This window comes from Simochromis diagramma, unplaced genomic scaffold (assembly GCF_900408965.1).
Source record: "Simochromis diagramma unplaced genomic scaffold, fSimDia1.1 OVJJ01000802.1, whole genome shotgun sequence".
In the NCBI taxonomy this organism is placed as follows: Eukaryota; Metazoa; Chordata; class Actinopteri; order Cichliformes; family Cichlidae; genus Simochromis; species Simochromis diagramma.
In genome coordinates, this window is record NW_024387492.1 from 564363 (window position 1) to 591716 (window position 27354).

Here is a 27354-nt window from a genome sequence, read left to right on the forward strand (position 1 = left end):
TGTGACCGTGTTTTAAACAGCTGCAGACGCTCGCCGTTTTACCTCTGACCTCATCTCCTCGTACATCGCGCTTTGGATCAAACCTCCATACGACCTGTCGCCCAGTTTTTGTGTAATTTGGCGAAGCTCAGCTTCTTCCTTCCTCAAGAACGGCTTCGTGCGAGCCTCCACCCCACTGAGAGCATTTCTGAGCAGCTGAAGGATGTTTTGCTGGTGTCTCTCCTGTTAAGGACGTGACTTTAGGATACTTCTCATTTCTACAAGGACTGGATTAAACATAAAATCAGCCAATGAGAAAAGAGTTTTTTGAAAGATCTTCAGAAATAGAAAATATAAATACATTAGGGCTGAAGACTTTGTTTTACAGTACTGTAAATGACTTTGCAGTGTCATTCTTATAAATCTGATATCAAATCATTTATATATAAACTTTACGTGTATCAGCTTTGTGGTTATGGTAAACCCAGCGCCTCATTTCACATAAAAAGCGTGGGATTCATTAGTTGACCTCATTGACGTGTTTTCAGTTTCCATTGCACGAGTCCATCAGCGGCTCAGCGCTGCTCTGTAATTCCCTTTAACTCACTTTTTTTACACTAGCTTTCAGAGCCATACTTGTGAAAGAAGCCGTATCAATAAATAACCTTGAACTTGGGAATAATTATGCTGTTTGACTGTTACATAACCCGCCATAACTGAGAAATACATTTGGCTGCTGTGTCTGAGTAAGGAAGTGCTTGTTCAAAGAACATAACAATACAAAAAGAAATAATCTGTTCATCCTAAATCCACTGAGACTTGAATCGGGTCTTTTATGTTGAGTGTGAGGCTGTTAACACTGTGGCACTCGTTTGTTTCAACCTGATTTACACCAACTCCCATGTAAATGGGAGCGCGTGCTTCCCTTTAACTCCCCGCTCTGTGGTTACATTATTAAAATAGAACATTTTAAAATTGTTTGTTTATATGGAAAAACGGCTACACTCACTGACTGCACCATAAAGTGAACAGCCTGGCCATAACTTCACTTCAGTTGATATCTCTCTAAAACACTGTGTTTGGGACACTCAGGCTTTGGTTCATTTTTAAAGGTTTGAAACATTAGAGAAACTCAGCTTGGCTTTAATTGAAAAGTTTGACACAATGGGATAATAATTAAGTTGTTATTTTTTTCATAGTGTGTCAGTTGAGAAAACAAGTGTCCGTCTGGTGTGTCCGCTGTAAATATAAGCTAGTTAGCTTTGTTTAGCTTAGCTTGGCTTGTTTTAAAGACTGGAAATGAGAAAGTCCTCAAGTTAATCCAGCTAAAGAAGTTTACAGCACATTAAAACACACAGCCTACCTCAACATGGACTGTTTATACTTAATGTACAAATGAAACAATCAGAATGTCAGTTTTGGCAGATTTGAACTACCATAGCTTGCCATAGCTTTATGCTAGGCTATGGTAAGCTAACTAGTCCTCTTTAATTAATGAATATCAAGTAGTATCAAAAACTCTCAACAATTCTTAAATTGGTACGACAGCCAATAAATGGACTTTATAGATATGGCGTTCCTGGGACTGCGCTCTCCTGGAGATCTTGGTTTTGGGATCTGCGGGAGCCGCTCGCCTACTTTGGGGCCACTGCACCGAGGCCTCCAGTTACCACGCAGACCACTGCTGCCTTCACCCTCGGTCCTTCTCCAGCTTCTCGTGTTCATTCTTCCCGATGTTGCTATCAGTTGGTGTTGCTACATCTATCACTAGAGCTGTTTGTCCGTCTGTATCTGGAAGTCCAACGGGATCTTAGCTCGGCCGTTCTCAGTCAGAAAGAAACTTCTTTATTTAAAAATGAAGTTTTTTAAAACCCATGTTTGATTGTCGAGTTTCTATAGTACTGTTGGTTTGCCTGATTTTAGATGGCTTTGTGCTTTTACCTGAGCTATCTGGGCCAAACTGGGGCTTCTAAAAGCACTTTACATGAAAGCTAAAGAGCTTGGAAAGAAAGCTTCTTCGGTGTTCTTCAGAAACCATTTCTCCTAACTTCACTATATATGTTACACAAGGAGAGAAGATGTTATCACATGGCTTGCATTTAAGAAGTATGTTGATTCATTACCAGAAGCTGTGTCAGCATTTCCTTGACCTACATTGTTTAGAGTGAGTTTGTGCGTAGGTGTAGATACTAGCGTACCATTTTCTATGTTTCAGAAAAAACAGAAAACGTTGATGCAGTCCAGCTTAATTTGTTTGTTCCTGTTTGTTTCTTAAAGAGATAAAGTTACAACTTGATGTGAGTCGAGATAATCAGAGCTCTGCGGTTGTGCACACACACACACACACAATAATTGTCACTATTTCACTTTGCTTTTTGATAAACGAAATTCCCTGCAACTGCATTTGAACACCCGTATCACATTTACACCTTGAATTTGACTTTCACATCAATCCCTGCTTATTTTGTTTGTTGCTGAACATTTTCCCCCGATGAAACTGTGAAGCAGATTATAATTTTCCCAACAACTTCAAAAAGACGGACGGGTGCAGGACAGCTTTCACACCTTTGTCTGACACCTTCTGAAAGTGTCAACGTTGAACATTTGTGCAGGGCAATTATACTTTTTGTAGCAGGTCAAAATGGGGTCAAATGAAAAAAAAAACCCCCAAAGACCTTAAGAGTTTTGAAGATTTCATAGTAAATATGCTACATGATGTAATCACACATAACACACACAGTTAGTCGGCACGGAAACAAAACTCTTTTCGAATATCAGCGCGCGTTTCTTCAGAATCGGTGACAGTCAGAGCGGAAATGCATCTCACATGTTGCCAGCACACCAACTCAGTGTGCCGGCGTATAACCGCTGCTCGACTGCAGACGTTACAGGATACCACAGGAGGGCTTCACAGTTACGCTGGGCTTTGAGGCAACACAGTCATGCTGCTGGTGAGTCGAGCTGCTTTATCCTTAACTTTTATTGGTGATTATTAAATTAGAGCCACTTTTAGACAATGTAACGTAAAAAAGTAGCACATTTGATTTCTGAACACTTATTTCATAACATTGTCCCAAAATCAAGATGCCGACATTTTCCCTAATCTACAACGCACGGCAGTGATTAAAAACAAAATGCCTTTTGGATTCATTCACTGATTATCCAGCCAACTAGGAACTGGCAGCAGTCGTAAAGTTATATTTTCTTTGCTCACATGTGTTCTAGCTGATGAAGCACTTTGACACGCTGTGGCCTGCGCGCTCTTGTCTTGCTTAGGTGTTGAGAGCTTTGCTGGTCCTGAGTTTGGCTCCCCTGCTGCACGGCGCCAGGAAAAGCCAGTCGGTCTCAGCAAAGCTGGGGCCCAGAGCTGGACTGAAGGGCAACAGTGTGAGGTTGGTTATAGATCCTTCAGTGCTGCCGCACTTCACCGCAAAATCTCCCTCAAGCATCGCCAACATGTCTCTGTCACCGTGGACGTACATGTAAGACCCTGCTGTTATTCATCTATGTTTCACTGGGCCATGTTAATCTTTAGGTTACAGTGTTTTTTCTCTGACCCATCCGTCCGCAGTGACTCGTCCGTGGACTCTCGTTTGCCCAAGCATATCTCAAACGCCCAGTGCCTCACCACTGGCTGTCTGAGTCCACAGGGGGGAGGGGAGGATAGAGGCCTGGAGGCTAAACCCATCAAGTACGAAGTTCTGGTCCTCCACAGGTGAGCTGCTGTGGAAAATACTCGCTTTGCACCTGGTTTTGTTTTCATCAGAACAGCTAGAATTGCTCTTGTGTTCAGTTTCAGTTCATTTGCAGACAGCCCTGATAATAGAAAGAATCCAGATTGAAGCTCGTTGAGCACAAAGTACATAAAGAGACAACAGCCAAAGAACAGCCACAGAAATGTAGGAGCTCAGTGCAGGGATACAGTTTTCACCATCATCATCGGTGAAAGCTGTTCTACCAACGGAGCGCAGTCACAGACAAACACGGCGCTGGCGCTTGTTGGACATTTCTCTCCGTACTTCACGTCCTGATATGACTGCGCAGGTCTCAAACAGGAAGAAGCAGCAGGTCTTTCCACTTAACCTAGAAAACAGGAGCCGCTGGGTGTTTCCATGCCGATGCCGACTGACCACATTTTCTTCCTCACAATTTCTTTCTTAATATTTTAAACTTTTTAAAATCATCAGCTAAATTCAAAAACTGTAGATACGTTACAAAGTGCATCCAATGTTTTTCAATTAGTGTGCGGTGATCACACGGACTTTAGTTTTCAAAGAATGGACTCGTTTCGTTTCAAATGTTGTTCGTTTGTTGTTCAATAAATTCTGTGGTTAGTTTGTTTGTCACAATGTGATGCGCAACATTTAGCTTTGAGGGTTTTTTCTCTCCAAAACTTTGTCATGAGTGGCATTAAAAATACTTTTTTTACTATTTAGTACTAAACGTTACTTTTAAAAAATACTTTACATTACAGTATTTACAATATTTAATAATTTATACTACTACTAATAATAAATTAATACCCTGTCATTAGCCCTTTGGTATTTTTCCTTTACTTATACTAAGTTTACTTTTTAATTAAACTATTTTTAAAACTTTTTTAGTATTTTAATACACTTTGTGTGGATATGAACTGAAATATAAATCATTTTGAATCTAGTCTTCAAAGAAATCCCAAAGAGCTGCTTGTGTTGATCTGGACGTCGCGTTTTCAGTCGGACGTTTCGTCGCTCATCCAACTTCCTCACTGAAGAACAGAATCCACATTTTGGGATTTCCTTGCCTGGATAAGCATCAACACGTCTTTAAAGATTGTTTTCTCACACGTTTGTCACTCGGACCTCTTCCCAAACATCAGCGAATGAATGTGGGCGTCTGGTAGCTGAATAATGTTGAGGGTTTTTTGTTTGTTTTTTTAAAGTTTTGTATTTAGATCAACTATATTCCTCAGTTTTCCAAAAGATCCAATCAAATGAGTCTGCAGTCACCAGGTATCACTGTTTGATAAACACAGTTTCAGAGGGTCCACGAGTGGGCGACGTGGATTCTTCAGCCTAATCTGTAACGTTGTGATCAGGGCCGTCCCATTTTGTGCTTTTGTCATCAAATATAGCTCCATATCACCTGGGCTGTTTGGCACTGTTGTCATGCTGCAGAACCAATCAGATCCATCCTTTGTGGCAATCTGTGATAAAAACACAAACATCCTGAAAAACCGCAGTGGAGGTTGTGTACAGTAATGTGTTAGTTAGCAGGTCAAAGGCATTTCTATAGAAGCAGAACCACAGTATACATACAGATGTACGTTCTGGTTTTTCACTGTTGTTTCCCATATAAACCACATTCAAGACAAAACAAAGATGTTTAGAAAGTCGTTGCATGGCTTGCAGCCTTTGCAAAATACGTGTAACTGAATTAAACTGAGAGCCTTCATTTCATTTATCTCCCCCACATTATATAAAGCCCCTTCAAACACAGTGCTCTCGAAGGGGCTGTAACCTTTCAGTTATATATTTACAACTCTTTCCTGCATCACCACAGGGTCCTCAAACCGTCTAAGAAAAAAGGGAGGAAGGCGAGGAAGCAGTACATCTTCACACTGGGGACAGAGGTGATCACAGCCGGCTGTACCTGTGTGAGGCCCACTGTCATACCTCAGGGGTAGGAAGGCGACGACTTGTGATGAACGCATTTCTTTCAGCACGCTGTTTTTACCCTGTACAAACCTGCATTCTGCAAGTTTGCTTTAAGTTATAACAGGTTCAGATATGAAAGTAAAATGTGTAACATGAAAGAGTCATTTTTGACCTGTGTGATGTTTTAGTGCTTGCGTTTCCCCCCGTCTTAGCGGTTAGCAGTAGGGCTTGCTTTGTGACTCTGATAGCTTTAAACAGCTGCAAAGTGTGTGTCTGCCCCCTTGTGGTTGCGAGGGCTTTATTGTAACTTTAATCAGAGATGGTAGACAAAAGAATGTGAGCCTTGAATTGTTGTTGACATTATTTGTACATGATAAATAACATTAATTTTGTGGATATGTGTCTTTTTTTTATATTTGTTCCTATTTTATTCCTAATTCGGTATTTTGCTTTTTACATTTTATACCAACTATTTTCATTTCATTGTAAACATTCTAATTCATAATTAAAAATGTGTATCTTTAACATCTGAATCAGCTGTGACACAAATAATAAACTCAGGTCAAATTATTTTTATGTTAATAAATGCATTTCACAGTATTTTTAATGACAGCACTATTTTTTGTTGGTCGCTCCTCTTTTTGTAAAATATTATAGACTCACATACATTTAACTTTCATTTTAAGCTAAATATTAATTGACTGTAGTGGCACTCGATGTCCATCTGCAAGCTGCTTTGCAACCCACCTTCATCCCAGCTCATCCTTTCTGCAAGTAAGTGCTTATGCGATACCCCCAGCCCCTGGGAGACCAACTTTGACTGCTTTTTCCCTTGTAGGTAGCAGCTTATCTCTGCCTGCCCCAAACTATGATGTAGTTTTAGTCATAATTTAAGCACCTAAACTCATTTAGGGTCAGTCTGTTTTTTGCCAGCTGAAGATTATCGAATACTAAATCTGAAGTTGATTCAGTCGACTAAAATATAAATACATAAAAGTTTGTGTTTTTACCGAGAGTTGCTCTACACGTTTTACAAAGTGTCTTATTTTCTTTGACATCAGATGTGTCCATGTGTCCACTCTTTGCTTTCTCCTTGGCATCGACATTTTTTATGCTTTTTCAGGAGAAACATAGAGCATGAGAGCTAGTTGTACTTCCACCTCCGTTTCCTAGGGACTGAATGGTGTGCGTGGTAAACTTTGCTACACGAGAAGCTTACTTCTGATTGGATCACTTCCAAACTCCTCCCACCTTTCTACATGACTTGATTCGATTGAATCTCGTCTCTCCAGAATTTTCTCATTTCATTTTTATTCCGTGACAAAGTCTCGGCACATTTCATCCTAGTTTCTCTACAGATTGCATGCAGTTGCAAACTGATAGCAGACTGAATGTCTTATGGCCATTTTATCACCACCCTGGTGAACCAACGTCGCTTTGCAAGTTGAATACACAGAGTGGCAATCATTGTGATTGTGCTGTGATATCCCACCTAGCACTGTTTGTCTGTCACGGAAATCAGTGTCAAAAATATCACCATCAAATCTGAAAATTATGAGAAACAAAAGAAAGTTCGAGTTCAGCCAAGCTGCTTTTATTGATCATGCCAAATAGGTACAATCAACCCAGCCTTGAAGATATACAGCAACACACAGTTACAGCAAGTACAAAGCCCATGTACGACTCCCCCGTTACAGCGCAAACATTTGAGACACTTCAATCAAATCAGCATGACCAAACCACTTAAGCACATTTGATCCCCATTTGAATCTTTTAGGTTGGAATTCCTGTGAAAACCATAAACAATCAGAGACACCAAAGCAAGTCGGTCAGATCACAAATCGACCCATCGAAGCCAGAAATACGTCCAAACTGTGAACTGCAGTCAGTCACTGTTTCACCTCCTCGTAATGTGAATGTTTTTACTGTATATGTTCACTGCTCTCCTTGTATGAATACCGTGTGTGCTTTGAGTTGTGCTTAATGAAATAAGAGTGCAATCAGTGCTCTAACTCTAAGAGACTCAAATGCATGTCACTGATCTACGACTACACTACAGCTAAAGTCCCCCCCCCCCCCCAGTTATTTGTTTCATATTCATAAAGCATTGGTGAGATTCACAGACAAACCCCAGACGGAGTGAAAGAAACAGTGAGAAGTATGAGCATGTGGACCGAGATCACTTTGTGTTTTCATATTTAAAGCTGGTCCTGTGTATTTAATGAATCCTGGTTTTCAGTGGAGTGGAGTTGGTTATGGCTGAGTGAGGCTCTGAAACAACATCACTGTGTCCAGTCTGAATAAAGCACATCACAGATTTTCAGGTTTTATGAGGTAATGATCATATACTTAGTCTAATTGGAGAGAAACTGTGTCTCTGGCTGTGCCAAACTGGAAGCGTTGCCAAGAAAAAACACAGCTTCACTAAAATCATCTCCTGATGCTGAACACAGAAAACAGGAGCTCTAATTCCTTTTTTTTACTCAGTCATGATTGGATGGCTGTTCCTCTTTAAAAAACATTAGCGCCGACGTCCCCCCCCCCACCCTCCCACGTTCCTTTAGAAAAAAGAGAAGTTTTAACATCAAGAGTGGCTAAACTTTATACAGCTTGTTCAGAATCATCGCAGCATACATCAAATATGAAAACCAAAATCTGCCCTAGTTGCTGTTGAGTTCTTCTTTTAATGCACTGTTTTCCCCCTTTTTATTTTTTTTCCTCGCTCTTTCGGTTCCCTCGTGCCATTCGTCTACCGGCAGGCCTCCTCCTTCATCTCCTTGTTCTTCCTCACTTCCTCTGCATGTTTGTCCTGCCAGACACAGAAACATGAGTGCCATTATCATTTAGGAAGATATTTTCATTAATGAAGGAGACGCCGGCATAAAGGTTTGAATGAGAGTGAGTGGGGAAGAACTGAAAAAACTTTATTTCATTGCACTAATATTCATGTTTGTTGATCAGGTTTGTGAGCAGTGCCAAACCAGAAGAGAAGTTCAGCTGAAGCTTCGCTTCATTTACACTCAAAAACCTCGTGTTTAGCTCTCAGTGTGTGTTTGACATTTTGCTCAATATGTCTCTCATGTCTGTAACTTTGTAGCTGAAACAGTAAAAACATGAACTTGTTGATGTTCACTCTGTGTTGGACTAAAACCAGCAACGTTTCATTAGTGTCGCTACAAGTTGCCTGGCAACAAGTTTGGGTTCAGAAATAACACACGAGACAGTAAAGAGTCGTTTTCACAGTTTGTGATACACATGGACAAATATCAGTGTAACTTCATCCGAAGCTATTAGCTGGCTGTGAGAAAATATAAAACTGCTGCCCTCTAACTTCAAAGCTTGCATAAATCCTTTTTAGCAAGAGAAAAAGAAGAAAAACATTCAAAAGTCAAATTTAAAAGACAGTTTGCAATAATGTAGCAAACCTCCCCACAGACTCCCACGTTTAACTGTCCAACTACGCTGCACCAAACAGCAGGTTTACAGCCCAGTACAAAAACGGTCCCTGCCATATTAACTCTACGGTGGGTCAGGCTCATCCATCTGGATACAGATCAGGCTTAAGGTTAAAGGCGTGGCTATTTCTGATTGACAGGTGTGCAGGGAGCTGATTCCTGTCTGCAAAAGCAAAATAAAAAGGAGTTTCTACGTTATCCCAGGATATCATGAAGACTGGATGAAAAGAGAAGCAGCAAAGTTTGTCTCTCCAAAGTTAAACGTGTTCTGTTTGAACAAAGACACATAAACGACATTTTTATACTGCTTTATTTTACTAAAGTCAAAGATGGGCCAGATTGCCTCCATAGTTAAAGCACAAATACATGTGCATATATAAAACATATGGTTGGCCTGGTGTTGTAAAAGTAACATTAATATGACATTTGTGACAATGCTGTCGAACTACTACATGTCATATGTTACAATGACACATCAGCACCACAAAAACCTTGCTCAGCATTATCAGCACTGGATTTTTACCTAACCCCCCCCAAACAAAAATAATGGTCCCACGTGGGAGATGAACCCTGGTCTTCTGTGGCTGTCTGCTGTGTGAGAAACCACACAAAGCAATGCAATGATTGTTTGAGATCAGTTTGCAGACCTCTCCTCTAACGGCCGGGAGGCTCGGGCGTAATCGCGGCCACGTTACCTTCTCCTGCAGCCTCTCCAGCATGGCTGCCAGCAGAGCCTCCCTGTTCTCCTTGTTGGCCTCCATCTTCTGCTCCAGCTTCTCCTTGGCGTTCTTGATGAAGTTGTTGTTCTCCTCAAAAGCTTTCTGGATCACCTCGCGCTCATGCTCTCTCTTCTCCGCCAGGTGCTTCAGCAGCTCCGCCTCCTGGCACTGGAGGAAGATGGAGAAGTGAAGGCAGCTGCTCATCCTCTACACAATACTCAGACTGCAGGTGATAAGCAGGGTGTTTGCAGTTTTCACCTATTTCAACAAAGTTCAACTGTCAAACATGTTCTAGTTGAAGGGTGCAGACACAAACTGAAATGTGTGCGGTTGTCAGCACCTGTAATCTTTGTCCTCAGGTGGGCCCAACCTCATAACTAATACATTAGATCACTGTGAGCCAGTAAATCCAAAGAAATTGGAATTGCCTTGTTTCCAGACAGCGCTCTTCCATCTCTAACAATCTTTTCAGTCTCCTCACCTTTCCCCTGTTTGTCTCTTGCCCTCGCTCCATCATCCTCTCTGATGGATGAATATGAATCATTGTCTTTGTGTCCTCACAGGATTGTCCCTGCTCTTTCATCTGCCTCTTTTCATCTCCCCCAGCTCAGTTCCTTCTTTCTTTCTGTTCACTCCAATACTCCCTCCCACTTCCCCTTCATTCATTTTAAGCCTATTTCCGTCTCTCCGATAAATCACACAAAGAGTGCTAACAGATGTTTAACAATGGCTGAACGAGCCACAAACAGCGGATGTTTTCTGGCGGTTCAGATGACGCGCCCGCTCCCTCACCTTTCGCCTCTCTTCAGCCGCCTCTAACTTCTTCTGGATCTCCTCCAGGGATGGGTCGCGGCGCTGCGGCATGGAGGCATTGAGTTCAGGCAAGCCGTCAAAAGACGGGGGCTTGAGGATGACCTCGAAGGCCTGGCCCGATGCGCGTTTGTTCAGCTCGATAACTTCTACGTCTTTGATGACGCACCAGGCCAAGTCCACTGCATCTGTGTTGGTGGATAGCAGCATTTACTGTCAGAGCTGAATCCATGACCTCATCTTTGTTTATCTTTAACATCGCCATCATGTTATATTTTAAAACATGGAAACATGTTCAGGGAAAAGTACAAGAACAAAAAGATCTTGAGTCTATTCTGTGTACTGGAGGATGGCTGAACGATAGCAGCAGGGTTGTTTTTGCTTCTTTTAAATATATATATATATATATATATATATATATATATATATATAGAGAGAGAGAGAGATATCTATCTATCTATCTATATATATTTAAATAAACAAACACAAACCCTTCCTCACAGCAGGCAAGCCAGCGTTTTGTTCATCTCCATGATTCAACTGAAGCTGGACTAATGTGCTGTATCTCGAGGTTAGAGAGACCAGTCGTCTATAATGAGATCCCTGTAAACAGACCGACTGAACTCACTTTATTTAATAAGAAATGTCAACGTGTGCTTTAAAATCGAATCAAGCTAAATGTCTGAGTATTTATACAGTTTCATACATATTAGGGGGTTAATCAGTAATTTTTTTGCATTTAAAATCAGTTCGGTCTTTTCACAGATCTTTAATGGTTTGGAAGGCAGTTAAATCATAGCTAGATGTTTAGAGTTGGTGCCATAAATAAATAGAGGAATGTGTCTTTATGATTACACAATGAGATGCTGCTATAAACATAAATCAAATATTCCTGGGACGGAGCCTCGGGGAACTTTATAATAAGGAGGAAAGAGGCCTGGATGCTGAATGATCACTGACTGTGCTCAAAACTCAAACTTTCACGTTTGTAAAAGTATGACGTGGTCAGCTGCACCAAACACATTTAAAATCAATAAAGAGATTATAAAGGTGCCTTGTGATGTACCAAGAAGTATCCAAGATCTAACACTTAAATAGCAGCAAACACATTTTCTTGTCACTATGCACACGTACAAAGAGCTGGGATTCAAACCCACGCGTGCAGAGCACAGTGGATGAGCAGTCCGTCACCTTGACCACTCGGACACCTCGTCTGACAGCTGGAGTGATGCTGGAGCATAAACTTAGGCTGAAATGCAAAATGTCAATGATTTGGAGAGTCTGGTTTACTTTGAGATCGAATGTTTTACTTTAGTCAGAGATCTGGAGGAAGAACACAGAAAGTGTTTCACTCTGTAGAAATGACGCCAAGACCGAAATATAAGCTATAGGTTCAGAATTTAGTTGCAGTTTGCAGTCACTCCTGATCTGTCATAACTTTAAAAAGATTCAAATTTAGATAGAGGGAAACAAAACTGCTTCTTGCTCACTTTTAGCTCCAAAGGTGATTATTTAGAAAGACCCAGAATTAGGACAAAAGGATCAGCGTGCGTCAGCACTGACTGTGGGCCTGGGTTTACTGCAGATCTAATAAGACATCTGTGGATGAGATGTTCTTGTGTTTGTCTGTAGTTGCTGAAGAAGTTCCTGGTTTTAGACAGACAGGAAGAGAGGAGCTGAAGTTTGAGGAGCATCAAACTTCAGCCACAGAGACTGCTGTCGGTCTTTTATAAGCGACTGTACCCCTAATAAACACCAGTGCTCGTGTAAAGGAGATTTTTTACCTTCTGCCTTGTAGGTCGGATTTTCTGCAGTGCGTGGGTTCAGGCATGAGCAGAACAGAGACACCAGGGGGAGCTCTTTGACCTTCTCTTTATAGGCTGAGGACACACACAGAAGATCAAGCTGAATCATGAGCACGCAGTCGAGGACTGACGACGTAAGTCATGCTCGTTATGTCATACCAGCGGACATAATAACGACACGCTGCACGACACAAATACTGCATGTTCATATTTGAACAGATCGGTCGCAGTATGGCGTTTAAAGCAGAGGAGCAGGGCGTGTGAGGTGAACGGGTTTGTGCTGCGACTGCATTTACCTGCCAGAGTCATGGTCTCACTGCAAATGTAACTCTCCAGGGACGCTGAAGATCCTCCTCACTCTGTCAGAGAGCTGTGCAGGGACAGAGACAGAGAGGACTGAATGCAGGAGCATCGAGGGCACAATCTGAGAAGGAAGAAGCTGAGGAGACAACAGCGTGAGCCAAAAGTGTAGAGCAGCCAAGGCATGATTATTGGACTCATGCAAAGCTGTTCTAGCAGAGTCAGAATAAAAAGATAAAGGCGGAGCGTAATGCAAAAATCCCACCTGAGAATAAACTTTAAATTAAAGCTCATATTATCAGATCAGAGCTCTTCAGACAAAAACTATTCTGGGTAAAGATCTCTGACCTTCTCAACAACAGTTACCTGACATGTAGAAAAAAGTCAGAGTCAGTCGGGTGTTCCTGCACTTTAAATGTTGTTGTTTCACCATTAAAAATGGAAAAAAATAAAGTAAAATGTTCATCAAACAGCAGAATGAAGCTCTGCTGTTCTAGTTCATCTCAGGCTACTAAACTGTTTCTTTTGTTTGTGTGTGTTGAGTAACTTTCCCGGGGTGGCTGTAGCTCAGGTGGCAGAGCAGGTCAGCCACAAATCAGAAGGTCGGTGGTTCGATCCCAGGCTGCCTCCTGGCTGCATGTCAAATATCATTGGGCAAGATACTAACCCCGTGTTTGCCTACTGGTGGTGGTCAGAGGGCCCGGTGGCGCCAGTGTCCGGCAGCCTCGCCTCTGTCAGTGCGCCCCAGGGCAGCTGTGGCTACAATGTAGCTGCCATCGCGAATGACTGAATGTAGTGTAAAGCGCTATACAAATGCAGACCATTTTCCATCTATCAGATAAATGTGAAAACAACCATCTGTGCAGAAAGTCGAACATCCAGCTGAAGAAGCTGCAAGTCAAACATATTTTTCGAGGCGTGGCAGAGAAGCTCCTGCAAACCTTCTACAGACCTTTAAAACACCGCCTTTGCCTAACAAATTAAATAATTCATAATTCAACAATAATTCTGTGTATTTTTCAATGAATTTGGCAACTGCAAAAAAGCAGATTGCACCGAGGCACAAAGGCAGCAGAGTAGAACCACCTGCCGTCGTCTCCTCCTCAGATGGTCTCGTCAACACTGAGCTGTTATAAATGTGTCTCTATCAAAACTTCTATCATTTCTTTAACTCTGAACTGTTTCAATGAGCCTGATCGATAATCCGAACAGACACACTTATCTGCCTCATCGGTGCTCTAAAACATTTTGTGTGCTAATTGGATAATCTCATCCTTTTAGATTCTGGGAGTGCTCTGCACAGCTTACTGACCCTTCCTCGGTCCACTGCACACACTAATTACGTTTGCTTAAATCCTGGGAACCAGTATCACTGGCATGAGGACACACACCCAGCTCACTGTGAGGTCGAAAACAATAAAGCAACATTTGAACGTCATGTAACAGCTGGGGTCCTTGATACAGGCCTAATTGAGACATTTGCTATCTTCAGACCTTTCCCACTGTGTTTTAAAGGTAAGTGACGGAGCTCCCACCAGCCAGTGGACAACGTCACCGTGGCTACACCCATCTTTTATATTTGATCTCTGTGTATGATGTTGTTCCCTTTAGATTTAGTTGAACTCACCATCTTGAAAACCTAGAGGATGGAGCTTTGTGGGATACATTGTAGCCCAAATCAGGACCTTTTCTCAACCTTACATAATAAAAGAAAAGCAAATAACAAGTGAAGTCTAAATTTAAAGGTGCTCTGTCTTCAGACTGAAAGTCAGATGTACTTGGAACGATGTCTACCCCACACGCGGCCCCATTACAGTCAGCATTCATCAGTCCTGTTAGTTCTTCTCAATTTCTCATGTAAAGAGTGCCTGCTTGTGTCGTTTCTGACATTAGGAACAAACGACTGGCATGTGTCACATTAATGATGTCCGGTCCCACTCTGTTAGTCCATTAAGGCCTCAGTCACGGGCTTAGAGACTGGTCAGTGACAAATGAGTATGTATTACCTGACTGGTTGCTGAGTGGTTGCTGGAGATTACTGGCAGTCGCCACGGTCACCTGCAAACAAACCAGCCGCATGTAGTGAAGCTTGACCAAGTGTGATGCTGACTGGAAACCACTTAGTGAGTAGTCGCCGAGGCTTGTAGACAAGTTGCCATTCCCCATGCAAGCTGGGAGTGCAGCCAGAAAGTGAAACTAAGCAGAGTCTTTGATCGAAACTTAAAGTGTGGTGTGACGTAAAGAGCAACTATATAAATTATTATTATTATTATTATAAATATCTAGGCTTCCGTTTGTGCTTCAGACCTGGGGTTGTGTGTTCAGGTCTCCATATCCCGGATATGTAAAATAAAGATCATTTTTAAAGTAAAAGGACCACTTTTGAGCCGTGTCTTTTTTGGCCGTAAAGAATCCAAAACAACCAAATTTAATACAAGCAAACCTGTATACCTGTTGGCAATTTAGCAACTTCCTGCAACCACTCACACCAGTGATGTGTGACTAGGATTTAGCCATTTTTAACAGTGACTGCCAGGAAATTAGTTCAACCAGATGCAACCAGTTGGGGAATACTGATTTTTTTCTAGTGACCAGTGGTTTCCACTCAGTCTTCAACCAGTTTGCTATAAATTAGAATCCCATTTAATATGATGGTGAATTGATATTAAATGATGCTAAACACTGCCAGCACTAGTGCTAGCTGATAACTCCCCGAGCTCCACCTTTTCCTCCAAATGTGATCACATCAGCAAAACCGAGATAACACAAATGCTAAACTCAAAGCTTTAACATGTTTGTAAACAGCTGAAACTACCTAAAAATTATTTTATTGTCTTTTGGCTTTTTATCTGGATGCACTAACAATTAAAGGTGCTGGATGTGTTTCAAGCTATGCCAGTTGCCTGTTGAACGTTTACTCAGACAGAAGCAAATGAGCATATTTCCCAAAAAGTGTCTGTCTGTCCGTCTACAAATGAGCCTGTCAGCGAGCCTGAACGTCCGTCTCCACACAGAGACACAAGTGTCCTAATGAGACAACCTGCATTACCGAGGAAGACAGATAGCTCATTATACTGCAGTGAGCTCAGGCTCACCTGGCCACCCTGACACGGTTCCCTGAGGGACAGACAAGGACAAACACATGATTTTGCACAGCACACACACACACTAATCAAGCAGTAAACGAACTGCTTTGCTGCACTGTTGTAATGCACACGCACACAGGACACACACGGCTGCTTCTCATATTATGAAGCCACCCAGGTTGCAGATCAATGCACTGCTTCCTGCAGGAGTAAGAGTGTGTCACTTCGAGTTTGGGAGAGAGACAGAGGGTGGAAACATTTGGGGTGGTGTTGGTGGGAAATTTTGCTGACAGCTACCTTATAGGCTGTTGAGGTTTTTCATTATCCGACTGTATGATATTCACTGAATTTGAATCTGTGCTCCTTAATTGGTAGAGTCTTAAACAAAGAAAAAAAGCAAACAAGCCCCCAAACAACAACAGCGAGCACCGATTGCTATCAGAAAATGTATATCCCCCAAGTAGTCGGCAGTGTTTCCTGTAAGTCGCTGCTCTGGCTGGTTGAAATCTATTGAAGGTTCTGCACCTTCTTCTTGTCCTGGTGGTTGCTTTGTTTGTTAGCAGTGTGAATGTAGTTTGGCCGTAAACACTTGCTAACTATTAGCTGAGCGGTAGTAAAACGAAAGAATGAGGTGCACTTACTTACTTTCAAGGAAAATGGTCCACGTTTGCAGTTTGTGTCACACTGTTCACGGTTTCACTATAACTCAGAGATTATTCAAAACCACCACCTGTGTGGCAGCATGCTAGTGACCAAAGCAATCACATGTACGTTTTTGCCAACCAGTCAAGGAATACACATATTTTCCCAGGGATGTTTGGGTCGCAAGGGAAAAGCGGGGCTCACTGAGAGGTCTCTAGGCCCATGTGACCGGAGCTTTGGCTCATTTTCCCAGCGGCAGCCATCAACCTCCAGCAACCTTTTATCACTAGTCACTGAATATTAATTTTGCCCTCATGACCGATCCAAATGATTCTGGATCAGTCTCATTTGATCCTCCATTGAGACCATTGTCACATGCACAAATCTTTGCCTTGACCGCTTGCAGAGAGTCAGGTAAAAGAACTGATGCTATTCATGTTTTACGCTAAAGATGGAGCTAACAGCCAGGTAGCTTAGCAAGGAGACCTGAGAGTCGACTGACTCAAAAAACTGACAAGTATGAAACTCATTCATAAATTCTTGGTTTTATTGGCTGCTTCAATAACAATACAGCTAAGTGGGAATTAGCACTGAGCAGAGCCACGCTAGATGTTTCCTTTTGTTTCCGGAAATTGTGCTAAGCTAAGCTAGCATTGTCAGCATGAATGATTCGTCATATTTTAGAATATTTAATATTTTTCAGCACTTTAACATTAAAATGACATTCAGTTACTTATTGATTGGCTTTCCAGTAAAAAAAGAAAGATTGTATCCGACTGTGTGTTTCCTCAGGTCTGAAGAGGTTTTCTTCCTCGTGGTAAAAGTAATATTAGGGCACTTTTCTGATCAGACTTAGAGTAACGAACACTGATTTGATAAAATTTAAATAAATGAATTGGTTATTCTAAATTTAATATACAGTGCTTTATGTCTATAGAGTGAAGCACAGCACAGTATGAATGCATGGCTTGTAGCTAAAGTGTGTTTACTAACCTCTGTATAAATGTGCCACGTACATTTTTATTTCATATTCTTTCTCAGCATCACTAATTCATATTTATTTTGTAGTTTAGCTGCATAGGTCATATATAACCACTTTCTCCTCTAAATCCTTCTCATCTCACTGAATTTGTTGTTTAGGAGATCATTTCTGAGAGTCGATTAAATCTGTATAAAACCTTCTTATCTTATTATCGTCCTATTTCAAAACGTTCTCTGAAACTGATCGGCATGGTCTGCACACGTCTCCGTCAACACAAACACACATATTCTTTCAGCTGTGATTTGTACTTGAGCTGATATTTGCTTTTCTAACAGCAGTCGTCTCATTTCCATTTTTCACAGCACTGAGCTCAAGAAGAACGTTTTTTTGTTTCCATGGGAGCAGAATTTCATGTACTACTTGTAATTGTATTTCTTGTTTCTAATATTATAATATTAATAATAATAACTCTGTACTTGTGTCATCACTTAGCATTGTTCATAGCAAACACCAGGATTGATCAGACTCTCGGAGACAAAACATTCCTCTGACATTGGTTTTGTCTTTACAGATTGTTGTCTGTGAAGGTTCTCAGTCATCCAGGTCATCGTAGCCCTGTGGGAGTGTCCCCCAAGAGGGACAATAGGGCTTAGATCTGGGATCTCCATTTTCCACCATTTGAGACTAGAACTGAAGAAGCTTCTCGGACGAGAGGTGAAACGTCTTCAAGCAACTTAAAGAAGTCCAGACGCTTTTCTTTCCAAGCTCCTTAGACTCGACAGATTGTTGTACTGTTATGTTTTTCTGCTCCTAGAAAGCTGCTATGCATGTATATTAATCAATTCACTGGGAGATTACTGCTACAGCAAAGAAACTGCAGACCTAAACCTGATCAACCAGACAAATCTGAACTTCTGACGGTTCTGAGCACATTTTAAATTCAGACCCTCGCCTGTATGACTCTGCCTTGTGCACAAACACATCAAAACACCCTCCATTTTCTCCCCGGTCTCTCTGTCTGCCTCACCTTCCTTAAATCAGACACAAAGCTGCATTTGGACATATGGAGAATCAATAATAAATGATGTCTCACGCTCTACACTTTGACGATACACTCGGTTCTCTCCCTTTCTGTCGCCTATCAGCAGGAACCTTTGCCGCTGCATCATCACTCTGCCTTCCTCACCCTCACCCTGTTCCACCCCACGGACACGCTTGAATACACGCACATGCAGGTACTGCTCATTCATGCCATGAAAGTTAACCTGAAGAACCCAAAGTGGCACACAGTGCAACACAGATGTGTGCAGCCGTGTGTCTGGCGCTGCAGACTTACCCCCCTCTGTACGGCGTCTTCTCCGCTGCTGATGGTGAACCGGTGACTACGGTTACCCCGTCTGGCTGCAAGGATGCAGGCGCCAGGCAACAGCATCAGCAACAGCATCGATGCTGCCTCCATGACATCACCATGGAGACGCCTCATTGGTCTGAGACGCTGCCAGCATCTGATCCTTTCAGCCAATGGGAGCAGACAGGAAGGATGGTGGGGAGGGACGTCAGCTCTTTGTGTTGTACTGCAGGGTGGGTGGTGGAATCAGTGTTTTAATGTATGGTGCAGGAGTGTGTGTGTGTGTGTGTGTGTGTGTGTGTGTGTGTGTGTGTGTGTGTGTGTGTGTGTGTGTGTGTGTGTGTGTATACTGTGCATGAGAGAGAGTTCAGGGAAGTAGTGTGAGAAACTGGGGGAGCTTTGTCTCAGCATCAGGCCCAGATAGGAAGCACGTAGAACTCTAAATTATTTAGATCCTAACTGTAAATACAGGAGCGAGAAGAAAATCTCGAGCACATGCCGTGTATCACACATATTTGTTATGACAAGTATTATTACAACCACAAATACCAGTTCTTCTAAAGAGGAGACTGGGGGAAAGCCTCGTAAATGCTGTTATTTTCCAATGTTTCACTGCTGTAATCTACAAACGATATGTACCTACTGCATATAAGCTTTTAATCATACACCTGTGCTCTTCCTATTTGGCATTAAGGCCTTCTAGCAGTGCTCCTAGTGTAATATCCACAGCATTTTATTCCTGTAGAGATTAACAGCACATTCTGGGCAAAGAAAAAAATCCTGTGTTGCAGTTTAAGGTTGTATTGTAGCCGACTGTAAATGTTAGTCCTTACAAGCATCGCCATTCAGCTCCACTGTATTCACAAATAAAAGTACGTGACAGTATATTTACAGTTTTTCACGTTTTTCAAAACGTATTAAATTTTTACAGTGGATGTTTACAGCTACTGTACTTTACGCATGTTTTACTGTAATGCAGCCGCTCTGTGATCGCTGCTTCTATCTTTGAACCTCAGTATAGTGATCTGTATCTGCAGTCTCAGGCTGAACCACTTAATGCAAAGTAACATTAAATTACACATTTTTCTTTCATGTTTAAGGAAGGTTAAAGGTTTTGGGCGTGACGTTTGCAGGCACGTCTTTTTATTGATATACTGAAAAGTAAAAAGGACAGGGTGGCTTCGTTAGCTTAGCGTTAGCTTGGTGATCTGATAGCCACACTACTGTATGTGATGACATCATTTCCACTTAACTGTAATGTTTTTTTCTGTATTATGTTTGGTTAAAAGATAAAGTTTTTACAAATGTTGCATATGAGAAAACACCGACAGTCGCACTGTAATGTGTGATTGTGATCTCAGACTCCTAATGTTTTTTATCCATATCAGATCACATGACGTTGTTACGTTGCCAACCAACCACCTAAAATCGTACTTTTGACTGCACTTTATATACACTGGGTTACTGTAGCAGACAGTGCCACGTGATTATGCAACTTTTAACACCTTTTTGTGCCTCCATCCATTCCCCTTCAGAAGCTCTCCTCTTCTTTTACATACTCACATGCCTTTCACATTGAGACTATCATCATTTGATCTTCACTGTGTGACCGAACCAACCAGAAGCCTTGAATATGATATGACCCTTAAGCGGTGTGTACACTACTCTCTGTGGCCACACCTACAAATGGCAGCTAGCTTCCAGTCATCACTTTTTGTAGCATTTCTTCAATTTAACACCTTATAAAAGCATAGTATGATTTTCATAACAAACAGAATCAGTAATTTATATTCACAATTTATACGTGAACTCTTGTGACAACATCATGTTGCCTAGCAACCACCTACAAACCAGCTAAAATGACCCATTTGTTGCATTCATGTACCTACACCATCCTTTCATTAATATCATGTCAAAGATGCAATATGCTTGATGCTTCGTTAGAATATTTTAATACAAAGCTCTGTTGTTGGATCCCGGCAGCCACAGACTGCCACAGTGACCGTTGTGTTATCACTGGCCTAATGTGACACCAGAGTCGCTCTGGAAAGGCCTGCGAATCCCAACGTGATGTTAAACGCTGTTTGCAGAGTGTTATTGCACTTGGTCTCACAGTAGCTCTGCTGCAAAGCTGGCATGATCGTGTGTTTGGAAAAGCTTGGAGCTCATCTGCGTTTTTCCCCGGGGGAACACCACTCCTACTAAAGCTCCCACTCAAACTTCTTCCTGTAGTGGATCTGAACGCCTGTTAGCAATGCTTTTGTTATAGAGCCTTGAGGCGACTGTTGTTGTGATTTGGCGCTATATAAATAAAATTGAATTGAATTGAAATTATAGCTGATTCGGACGATGTCAATAACAACACAGCTGTTTTAAATAGCTGTCAGAGTAATAAGGAAGGCTTGACAGTAGCAAAATAAAATGTAAAAGAACAGGGCTTAAGGACAGGACAGTGAATACTGAGAAAACCCTCTGCTGATGCAGCTCACACAAGCAACATGATGTCACCACGGCGTCCACCAGCACATGAAAGAGCTCACGGCGCAGCAGGAGAGAGAGCGATATGCATGAGGTCACATTAGGGCGTGTCCCGCTGTCGTTGTCTCCTCTTCTCCCCTCACCGTGCTGACTGTAAACCAACGTGTGACACTGGACATCACACACATCCTGGAAATGAGCTCATCAGGGGAGGGGAGAGAAAAGAGACACAGAGGAATAAGGAGTGGTGGAGGAGACGCCCCCGAACATCAAACAGATTATTTCAGTGATTCTGGGGGAACAAAGATAAGAGGGAGGGCCCGAGCAGGGGAAAAACAAGAAGTGCCAAAAAAAGAGGGGCGCCGACAGGGAACACCCACGGGAGAAGTTGGGAGAGGAGCAAGAAAAATGCTCCTGGGGAAACAGCAGGAGGGATCAGAGGTTTTACAGAACAGCCTCTGTACGCTGGGACGAGCCGGAGAAACGGACAAACTGAATCTTTCCTCCAATAAAAAACTAAAAACCCATCTCTACCTTCAGGTGGTGGTGACCTGGTTATAGTCTTCTTCACAGTCAGTCACATATGTTTTTAGACGATTTTGATGCTCAAAAGCAAAACAAGTATGCAGAGAAGGCGGTACTCATCTTAAAGCAAACTCATATCCTGATAACCACTTAAGGGCCTGCAGTGAATGCGCACACTCTTCCCCACTATGTCTGCACTCTGCAGGTCTGCAGACCCTCGTAGCCTGTAAAATATAAACAATTACAGCAGCTCAGCGGCAGCACGAGAGTCTGACATCATCCTCCCGATGAGATCATCCCATAAAACTACTGGCCTTACTCATTCAGCTAAACGTGAATGTGTGTGTGTGTGTGTCCATGTGTGTGTGTGTGTCCATGTGTGTGTGTGTGTGTGTCCATGTGTGTGTGCGTGTGTGTCCATGTGTGTGTATGTGTCCGTATGCATGTGTATGTGTCCGTGTGTGTATGTGTGTGTTTGTGTGTCCATGTGTGTGTGCGTGTGTGTGTGCGTGCATGTCCATGTGTGTGTCCATGTGTGTGTGCGTGTCCATGTGTGTGTGTGTGTGTGTGTGTGTGTGTGTGTGTGTGTGTGTGTGTGTGTGTCCATGTGTGTGTGTGTGTGTGTCCATGTGTGTGTGTGTGTGTGTGTCCATGTGTGTGTGTGTGTCCATGTGTGTGTGTGTGTGTGTGTGTGTCCATGTGTGTGCGTGCATGTCCATGTGTGTGTGCGTGTCCATGTGTGTGTGTGTGTGTGTGTGTGTCCATGTGTGTGTGTGTGTGTGTCCATGTGTGTGTGTGTGTGTGTGTGTGTGTGTCCATGTGTGTGTGTGTGTCCATGTGTGTGTATGTGTCCGTATGCATGTGTATGTGTCCGTGTGTGTATGTGTGTGTTTGTGTGTCCATGTGTGTGTGTGTGTGTGTGTGTGCATGTGTGTGTGCGTGCATGTCCATGTGTGTGTGCGTGTCTGTGTGTGTATGTGTGTGTGTGTGTCCATGTGTGTGTGTGTGTGTGTGCGTGTCTGTGTGTGTATGTGTGTGTGTGTGTCCATGTGTGTGTGTGTGTGTGTGTGTGTGTGTGTGTGTGTGTCCATGTGTGTGTGTGTGTGTGTGCGTGTCCGTATGTGTGTGTGTGTGTGTGTGTGTCCATGTGTGTGTGTGTGTGTGTGTGTGTGTCCATGTGTGTGTGCATGTCCGTATGTGTATGTGTGTGTTTGTGTGTCCATGTGTGTGTGCGTGCATGTCCATGTGTGTGTGCGTGTCCGTGTGTGTGTGTGTGTGCGTGTCCGTATGTGTATGTGTGTGTGTGTGTCCATGTGTGTGTGTGTGTGTGTCCATGTGTGTGTATGTGTCCGTATGCATGTGTATGTGTCCGTGTGCATGTGTATGTGTCCGTATGTGTATGTGTGTGTTTGTGTGTCTATGTGTGTGTGTGTGTGCATGTGCATGTGTGTCCATGTGTGTGTATGTGTGTGTGTGTCCATGTGTGCATGTGTGTGTGTGTCTACGAGAGACTGAGGAACTCTAGTGGGTGGTGCAGGTGTCAGTTGTAGGACAATCAGATTAGCTGTAACAAACTGTGCTGTGATGAGATTGAAGCTGAAGGGCTTTTAAAAGCATTGATCTGGACGAGGGAAAGCCACTCCCACACCAAGTGAAGAGTAATCCCTTTTTCTCTGAACTACAGAAAAGTTAAAGCGCCGTTCACCTCGGCTCAAACTAAATTTAGCCTGCATTAACGCTATGCTAACAGAAGCTGTAAAACAGAATCGGTAACATGACCACATCCTTTCCACTGTGTCGCAGCGCTGCTAATACCAGCAAAGTTGTCCTGACGTGTCGTGCAGGCTTCATGCTTGTGCATGTTTGTCAAAGACAGCCTGTCTGCAACCGGCTGTTACCATGGAAACAGAGAACTGAAAAATGCAGCGAGAAAGAGGTGAATGACTACCAGAGAGTGAGTATTTGCTCATGCGCTATTTTTGTGCACAGGTTGAAAACACCTTGGAAACGTGTTGGTTTTAGTGACCAGCAGCGGCTGCAGGAGCCTCGTGGAGCTGTGTGATGTCTTAAATATGTTGCATTTCATTGGAACTGTGCATCAGCGCGCTCATGTACGCCTATGGAGGCAGAGATCGTTACACAACTAAAATCATCATTTGCTAAAAATTTCAACTGAAGGTTTTAGTTTGTCACAAATGCTAATCTGACAAACTGTGTTAGCCATTTTAAGATGCCAGTGCAGTAGCAAGCAGAAGGTTTCCTGCTGTATTTTATCTACCGAAGCATCCAAGCTCAGCACCTGGGTAACGCCGGCCCATTTTTAGAGACTTTTTCCTACTTAGGAAATCCAAATGGTAAAAGGTTCATTCCAAAATCACCATATGGGACTTTTTTTGGACTGTGGCTGAAATGAAACCCAACTCTAAATCTGGACAGCTTCTGCTGACCTGCTGAGGTCATCAGAAGGTCAGGTTAGGATCTGAGTTGACCTAATCTTGTGCCATACAAGTGTTTTTCTATAAACGTCCTACAAATAAAAAGATTCCAAGTGTTTTGTCTTTTAGTTGATGACACTGTTTCAGTTATATTGTTGGTTTATGATCAGAGCCTAAATAAAATGAATTTGCTAACGATCAGAAAAATCCAGAAAAATGGAAAAAATGAGGAAAAGGTTCAAAATTAATTGTTATTTTGGATGCTTAAAAGTCAACAGACTAAACATGCAGTTTCGACCCATCATCACCTTCATCAGGTCTTCATAAAAAAAACACAAAACAGTCCATCTCATATCCAAGTTTGACTGTTTTTTTCTATCAGGGAAACCAAATGTGCCTGTGAGGCAGATCATTTGTTTCCTGTGTGCTTTCCTGTCTTCCTGGATCTTTTCGTATTTCCTGAGCATGCGGACTGATCCAGGATGCTTGCGTCCCTTAATGGGCATAAAACATTTGCAAACAACTTCAGTACAATAACATGGACATCAATAAAGTTGCTTGTTAAAGCACGAAGACTGTGTGACGCAAACCACATGGAAGCAGCAGTGTGTCAGTGGGAGAAGTGCTCAGCAGCAGCAGCAGCTGCAGCCTGGGGTAAAGCCACTTTCATTTTCCCTGTGTGGGCGCCATCTTCTGGACAACCGTGGTCATGTTTCCTGACGAGGCACAGGATGTTTTAACCTGAGTTTGAACTTGTCCCAGTGAACCTCTTAAACTAAAGCCTCGCTCTTTGGCTCCCAGAGATGATACATGAGATGGTGAACAGCTGTCTGTGTTACACGGTCACCTCTTGTTGTTTTCCTTTGTTTCCTCTCATTTACCAGAATCCCTCCGAGTGCTTCCCTTCAGGCCCAGAGTGAGCAGTTCCAGGTATCTTTTCTAATGTTGATAGATATTCTGGTTTTACTGGTGTACTCTCTTTATTTTTTTATTTTTTTATTTTTATTTTTTGCCTGTCCCGTTTGGCTCTTTTGCCATCAGAATTATTGTCTAAAGGCAAAGAAAGATGCCAAACGGATTTACTTTACCAAATCAACCAACCCAGCCTTGCTGTATTGGTCTATTTGATTCGCCTTTTATTGTTTATTTTATTTTAATCTGCTAAATACGGGACAGACTTGACTGGGGAAAAGAAAAGGGAGAAAGAAAGAGGGAAAGAAAAACAGCGGGGAAGAGTAACGGTGATAAAGGGCAAAAAAACAAAAACCAACAAAATAAGCAGACAAAAAATACATCTATCAATCACCTGGATCACCTGTTGAGAAAGAAAAAAGAGAAAACAAGCAGAAAAAAAAGAGCAATATAATAAACAACATCATTACGATGCTCTATGGGAATATAACAGTAAATACTAAATATTAAAATGGCCTGCATTTGTATAGCGCTTTTCTAGTCCTTAAGGACCCCAAAGCGCTTCACACTACATTCAGCCATTCACCCATTCACACACACATTCACGCACTGGCGATGGCAGCTACATTGTAGCCACAGCTGCCCTGGGGCGCACTGACATTATTGTGCAGCACGTAAGATCGACAGCGCACAGTGTGCTTTAAGGTAGGAGCCAAAAAGGGTGTAGTTTGTGTGTGTGAGCACCCGTGTGTACACCTGTGAGCATGAGCGCGCTTGTTTTAAAAGGTTCCTTCATGTAATGATCTGCTAGAGCAGGGGTGGGCAATCTCAGTCCACGAGGGCTGGTGTCCCTGCAGGTTTTAGACGTGTCCTCGAACCAACACAGCTGATTTAAATGGCTAAATTAGCTCCTCAACGGCTGTGTCCCAATTCAGGGTCTGCAGCCTTAAAGTACGCAGCCTCAACGATCCTCAAGGGCGGCACGTACTCAAAGACCGCTAAGGCCGGAAGTGCGAGGCTTGTGAAATGGGACGGTCTAGCCTCCGTTGCGCTGCCCAGGTTGCCTAGCAACCATGATACTAACAGCTGGAAACGTGTCATACAGCTTTGTTTGACAGAGATGAAGGAGAAAATCTTTTGTTCATTTGTTTGTTTGTTTCTACATGAGCTTTGATCATTCTCTGTGAGATTAAGCTCAGCTATTGAACGGCGTATATTTTAAAGTAAAGGCTTTAAAACCAAGTTAGTACAAACGTCACTAATGTCACATGACTTTGCCGACATGTGGCCAACAGGCATGTTTTAATGTTCTTCGTTATTAAACATTTGCACATAAATGAGTGACAAAATATTCAGTACTTACTTAAAGTTTACTCTTCGGGCGCCCCTCATCCGCCGTTTTTTTCGGCAAAATTATCCACACCCACCGCCGCGCTATGCATTCTGGGATATGTTGGGCCACGAAGTCTACACCGCCACGTCCTTAAAATTCAGGGAACTTAAGGACGCATTTGAGGGCCGCATTTCGAGCAGCCTTCGAATTGGGACAGCCTTTGTCGCGTCGCGGTGACGAAGGAGCAATTAATCGGGAAGACTGTAGATTTTGACCAGTTAATTGAATAATCTGATATTCTTGCAAAAGAGTTTATCAATTCAATCACCCCAGAGATATTGGTTTGTGAGTTTTGGAGAAAGAGTAACACATCATCCGCATAAAGGCTGATTTTATGTTCCACGTTCTTGCATTTTATGCCCTTAATTACTGAATTCTGTCTAAATGCTGCTGCTAGTGGTTCAATAAAAATTGCAAACAGTGAAGGGGAGAGTGGGCATCCCTGCCTGGTGCCCCTCAGGAGACAGAAGCTGAAGGATGTTTGGTCATTTGTTCTGACACAAGCTGTTGGGGAGTTATATAATATTTTTAACCAGTTGATGAAAGAGGATCCAAAACCAAATTTGTGTAAAGTTGCAAATAGAAATTTCCAGTTAACTCTGTCAAATGCTTTTTCTGCATCTAAACAAAATATTGTAGTTTCAATGTTTTTACTGTATGAGTAGTCTATCAAATTAAGTAATCTTATTTTGATAGACTCTTATTTTCTCCAGTCTCTTTGAGAGAGCTTTGCAGATTATTTTAAGGTCTACATTTATAAGGGCTATTGGACGATAGCTTGAGGGATATACAGGGTCTTTGCCTGGTTTTAGCAGGAGATTAATGTTTGCAGAATTCATATTTGATGGA

The 27354-nt window shown here is 42.4% G+C and overlaps 2 protein-coding genes across 4 annotated transcripts; one reads left to right on the plus strand and one right to left on the minus strand.

Moving 5' to 3' along the window:
- Positions 1 to 1089: 1089 nt before the first annotated feature.
- il17a/f3 (interleukin 17a/f3) lies at positions 1090 to 7326 on the plus strand. The gene is made up of 4 exons (XM_040017588.1): positions 1090 to 2930; positions 3256 to 3461; positions 3551 to 3694; positions 5521 to 7326. Exons 1-4 carry the CDS (start codon positions 2922 to 2924, stop codon positions 5642 to 5644), a joined length of 483 nt encoding a protein of 160 aa, XP_039873522.1. The 5' UTR covers positions 1090 to 2921; the 3' UTR covers positions 5645 to 7326.
- A 953-nt stretch (positions 7327 to 8279) lies between these two features.
- stmn4 (stathmin-like 4) lies at positions 8280 to 18880 on the minus strand. 3 transcript variants are annotated; one of them, XM_040017587.1, is made up of 7 exons: positions 18751 to 18811; positions 14711 to 14762; positions 12701 to 12774; positions 12384 to 12479; positions 10582 to 10787; positions 9766 to 9957; positions 8280 to 8424 (listed from the first exon to the last, which is right to left on the minus strand). In XM_040017587.1, the coding sequence occupies exons 3-7, from the start codon at positions 12711 to 12713 to the stop codon at positions 8365 to 8367; spliced, it is 567 nt and encodes a 188-aa protein (XP_039873521.1). In that variant the 5' UTR covers positions 12714 to 12774; positions 14711 to 14762; positions 18751 to 18811; the 3' UTR covers positions 8280 to 8364. The 3 variants fall into 3 exon arrangements, with proteins under 3 accessions (XP_039873521.1, XP_039873518.1, XP_039873520.1); XM_040017584.1 differs by lacking the exon at positions 14711 to 14762 and having other exon boundaries at positions 18751 to 18880; XM_040017586.1 differs by lacking the exons at positions 14711 to 14762; positions 18751 to 18811 and having other exon boundaries at positions 12701 to 12956.
- Positions 18881 to 27354: the final 8474 nt, after the last annotated feature.

Coding starts and splice junctions, on each gene's coding strand:
- il17a/f3 (XM_040017588.1), top strand. Junction 3,462..3,550: donor CTGTCACCGTGGACGTACAT/GTAAGACCCTGC, acceptor ATCCGTCCGCAG/TGACTCGTCCGTGGACTCTC. Junction 3,695..5,520: donor GAAGTTCTGGTCCTCCACAG/GTGAGCTGCTGT, acceptor GCATCACCACAG/GGTCCTCAAACCGTCTAAGA.
- stmn4 (XM_040017584.1), bottom strand. Junction 10,788..12,383: donor TCCGACCTACAAGGCAGAAG/GTAAAAAATCTC, acceptor CCACCAACACAG/ATGCAGTGGACTTGGCCTGG. Junction 8,425..9,765: donor TGGAGAGGCTGCAGGAGAAG/GTAACGTGGCCG, acceptor TGTGTCTGGCAG/GACAAACATGCAGAGGAAGT.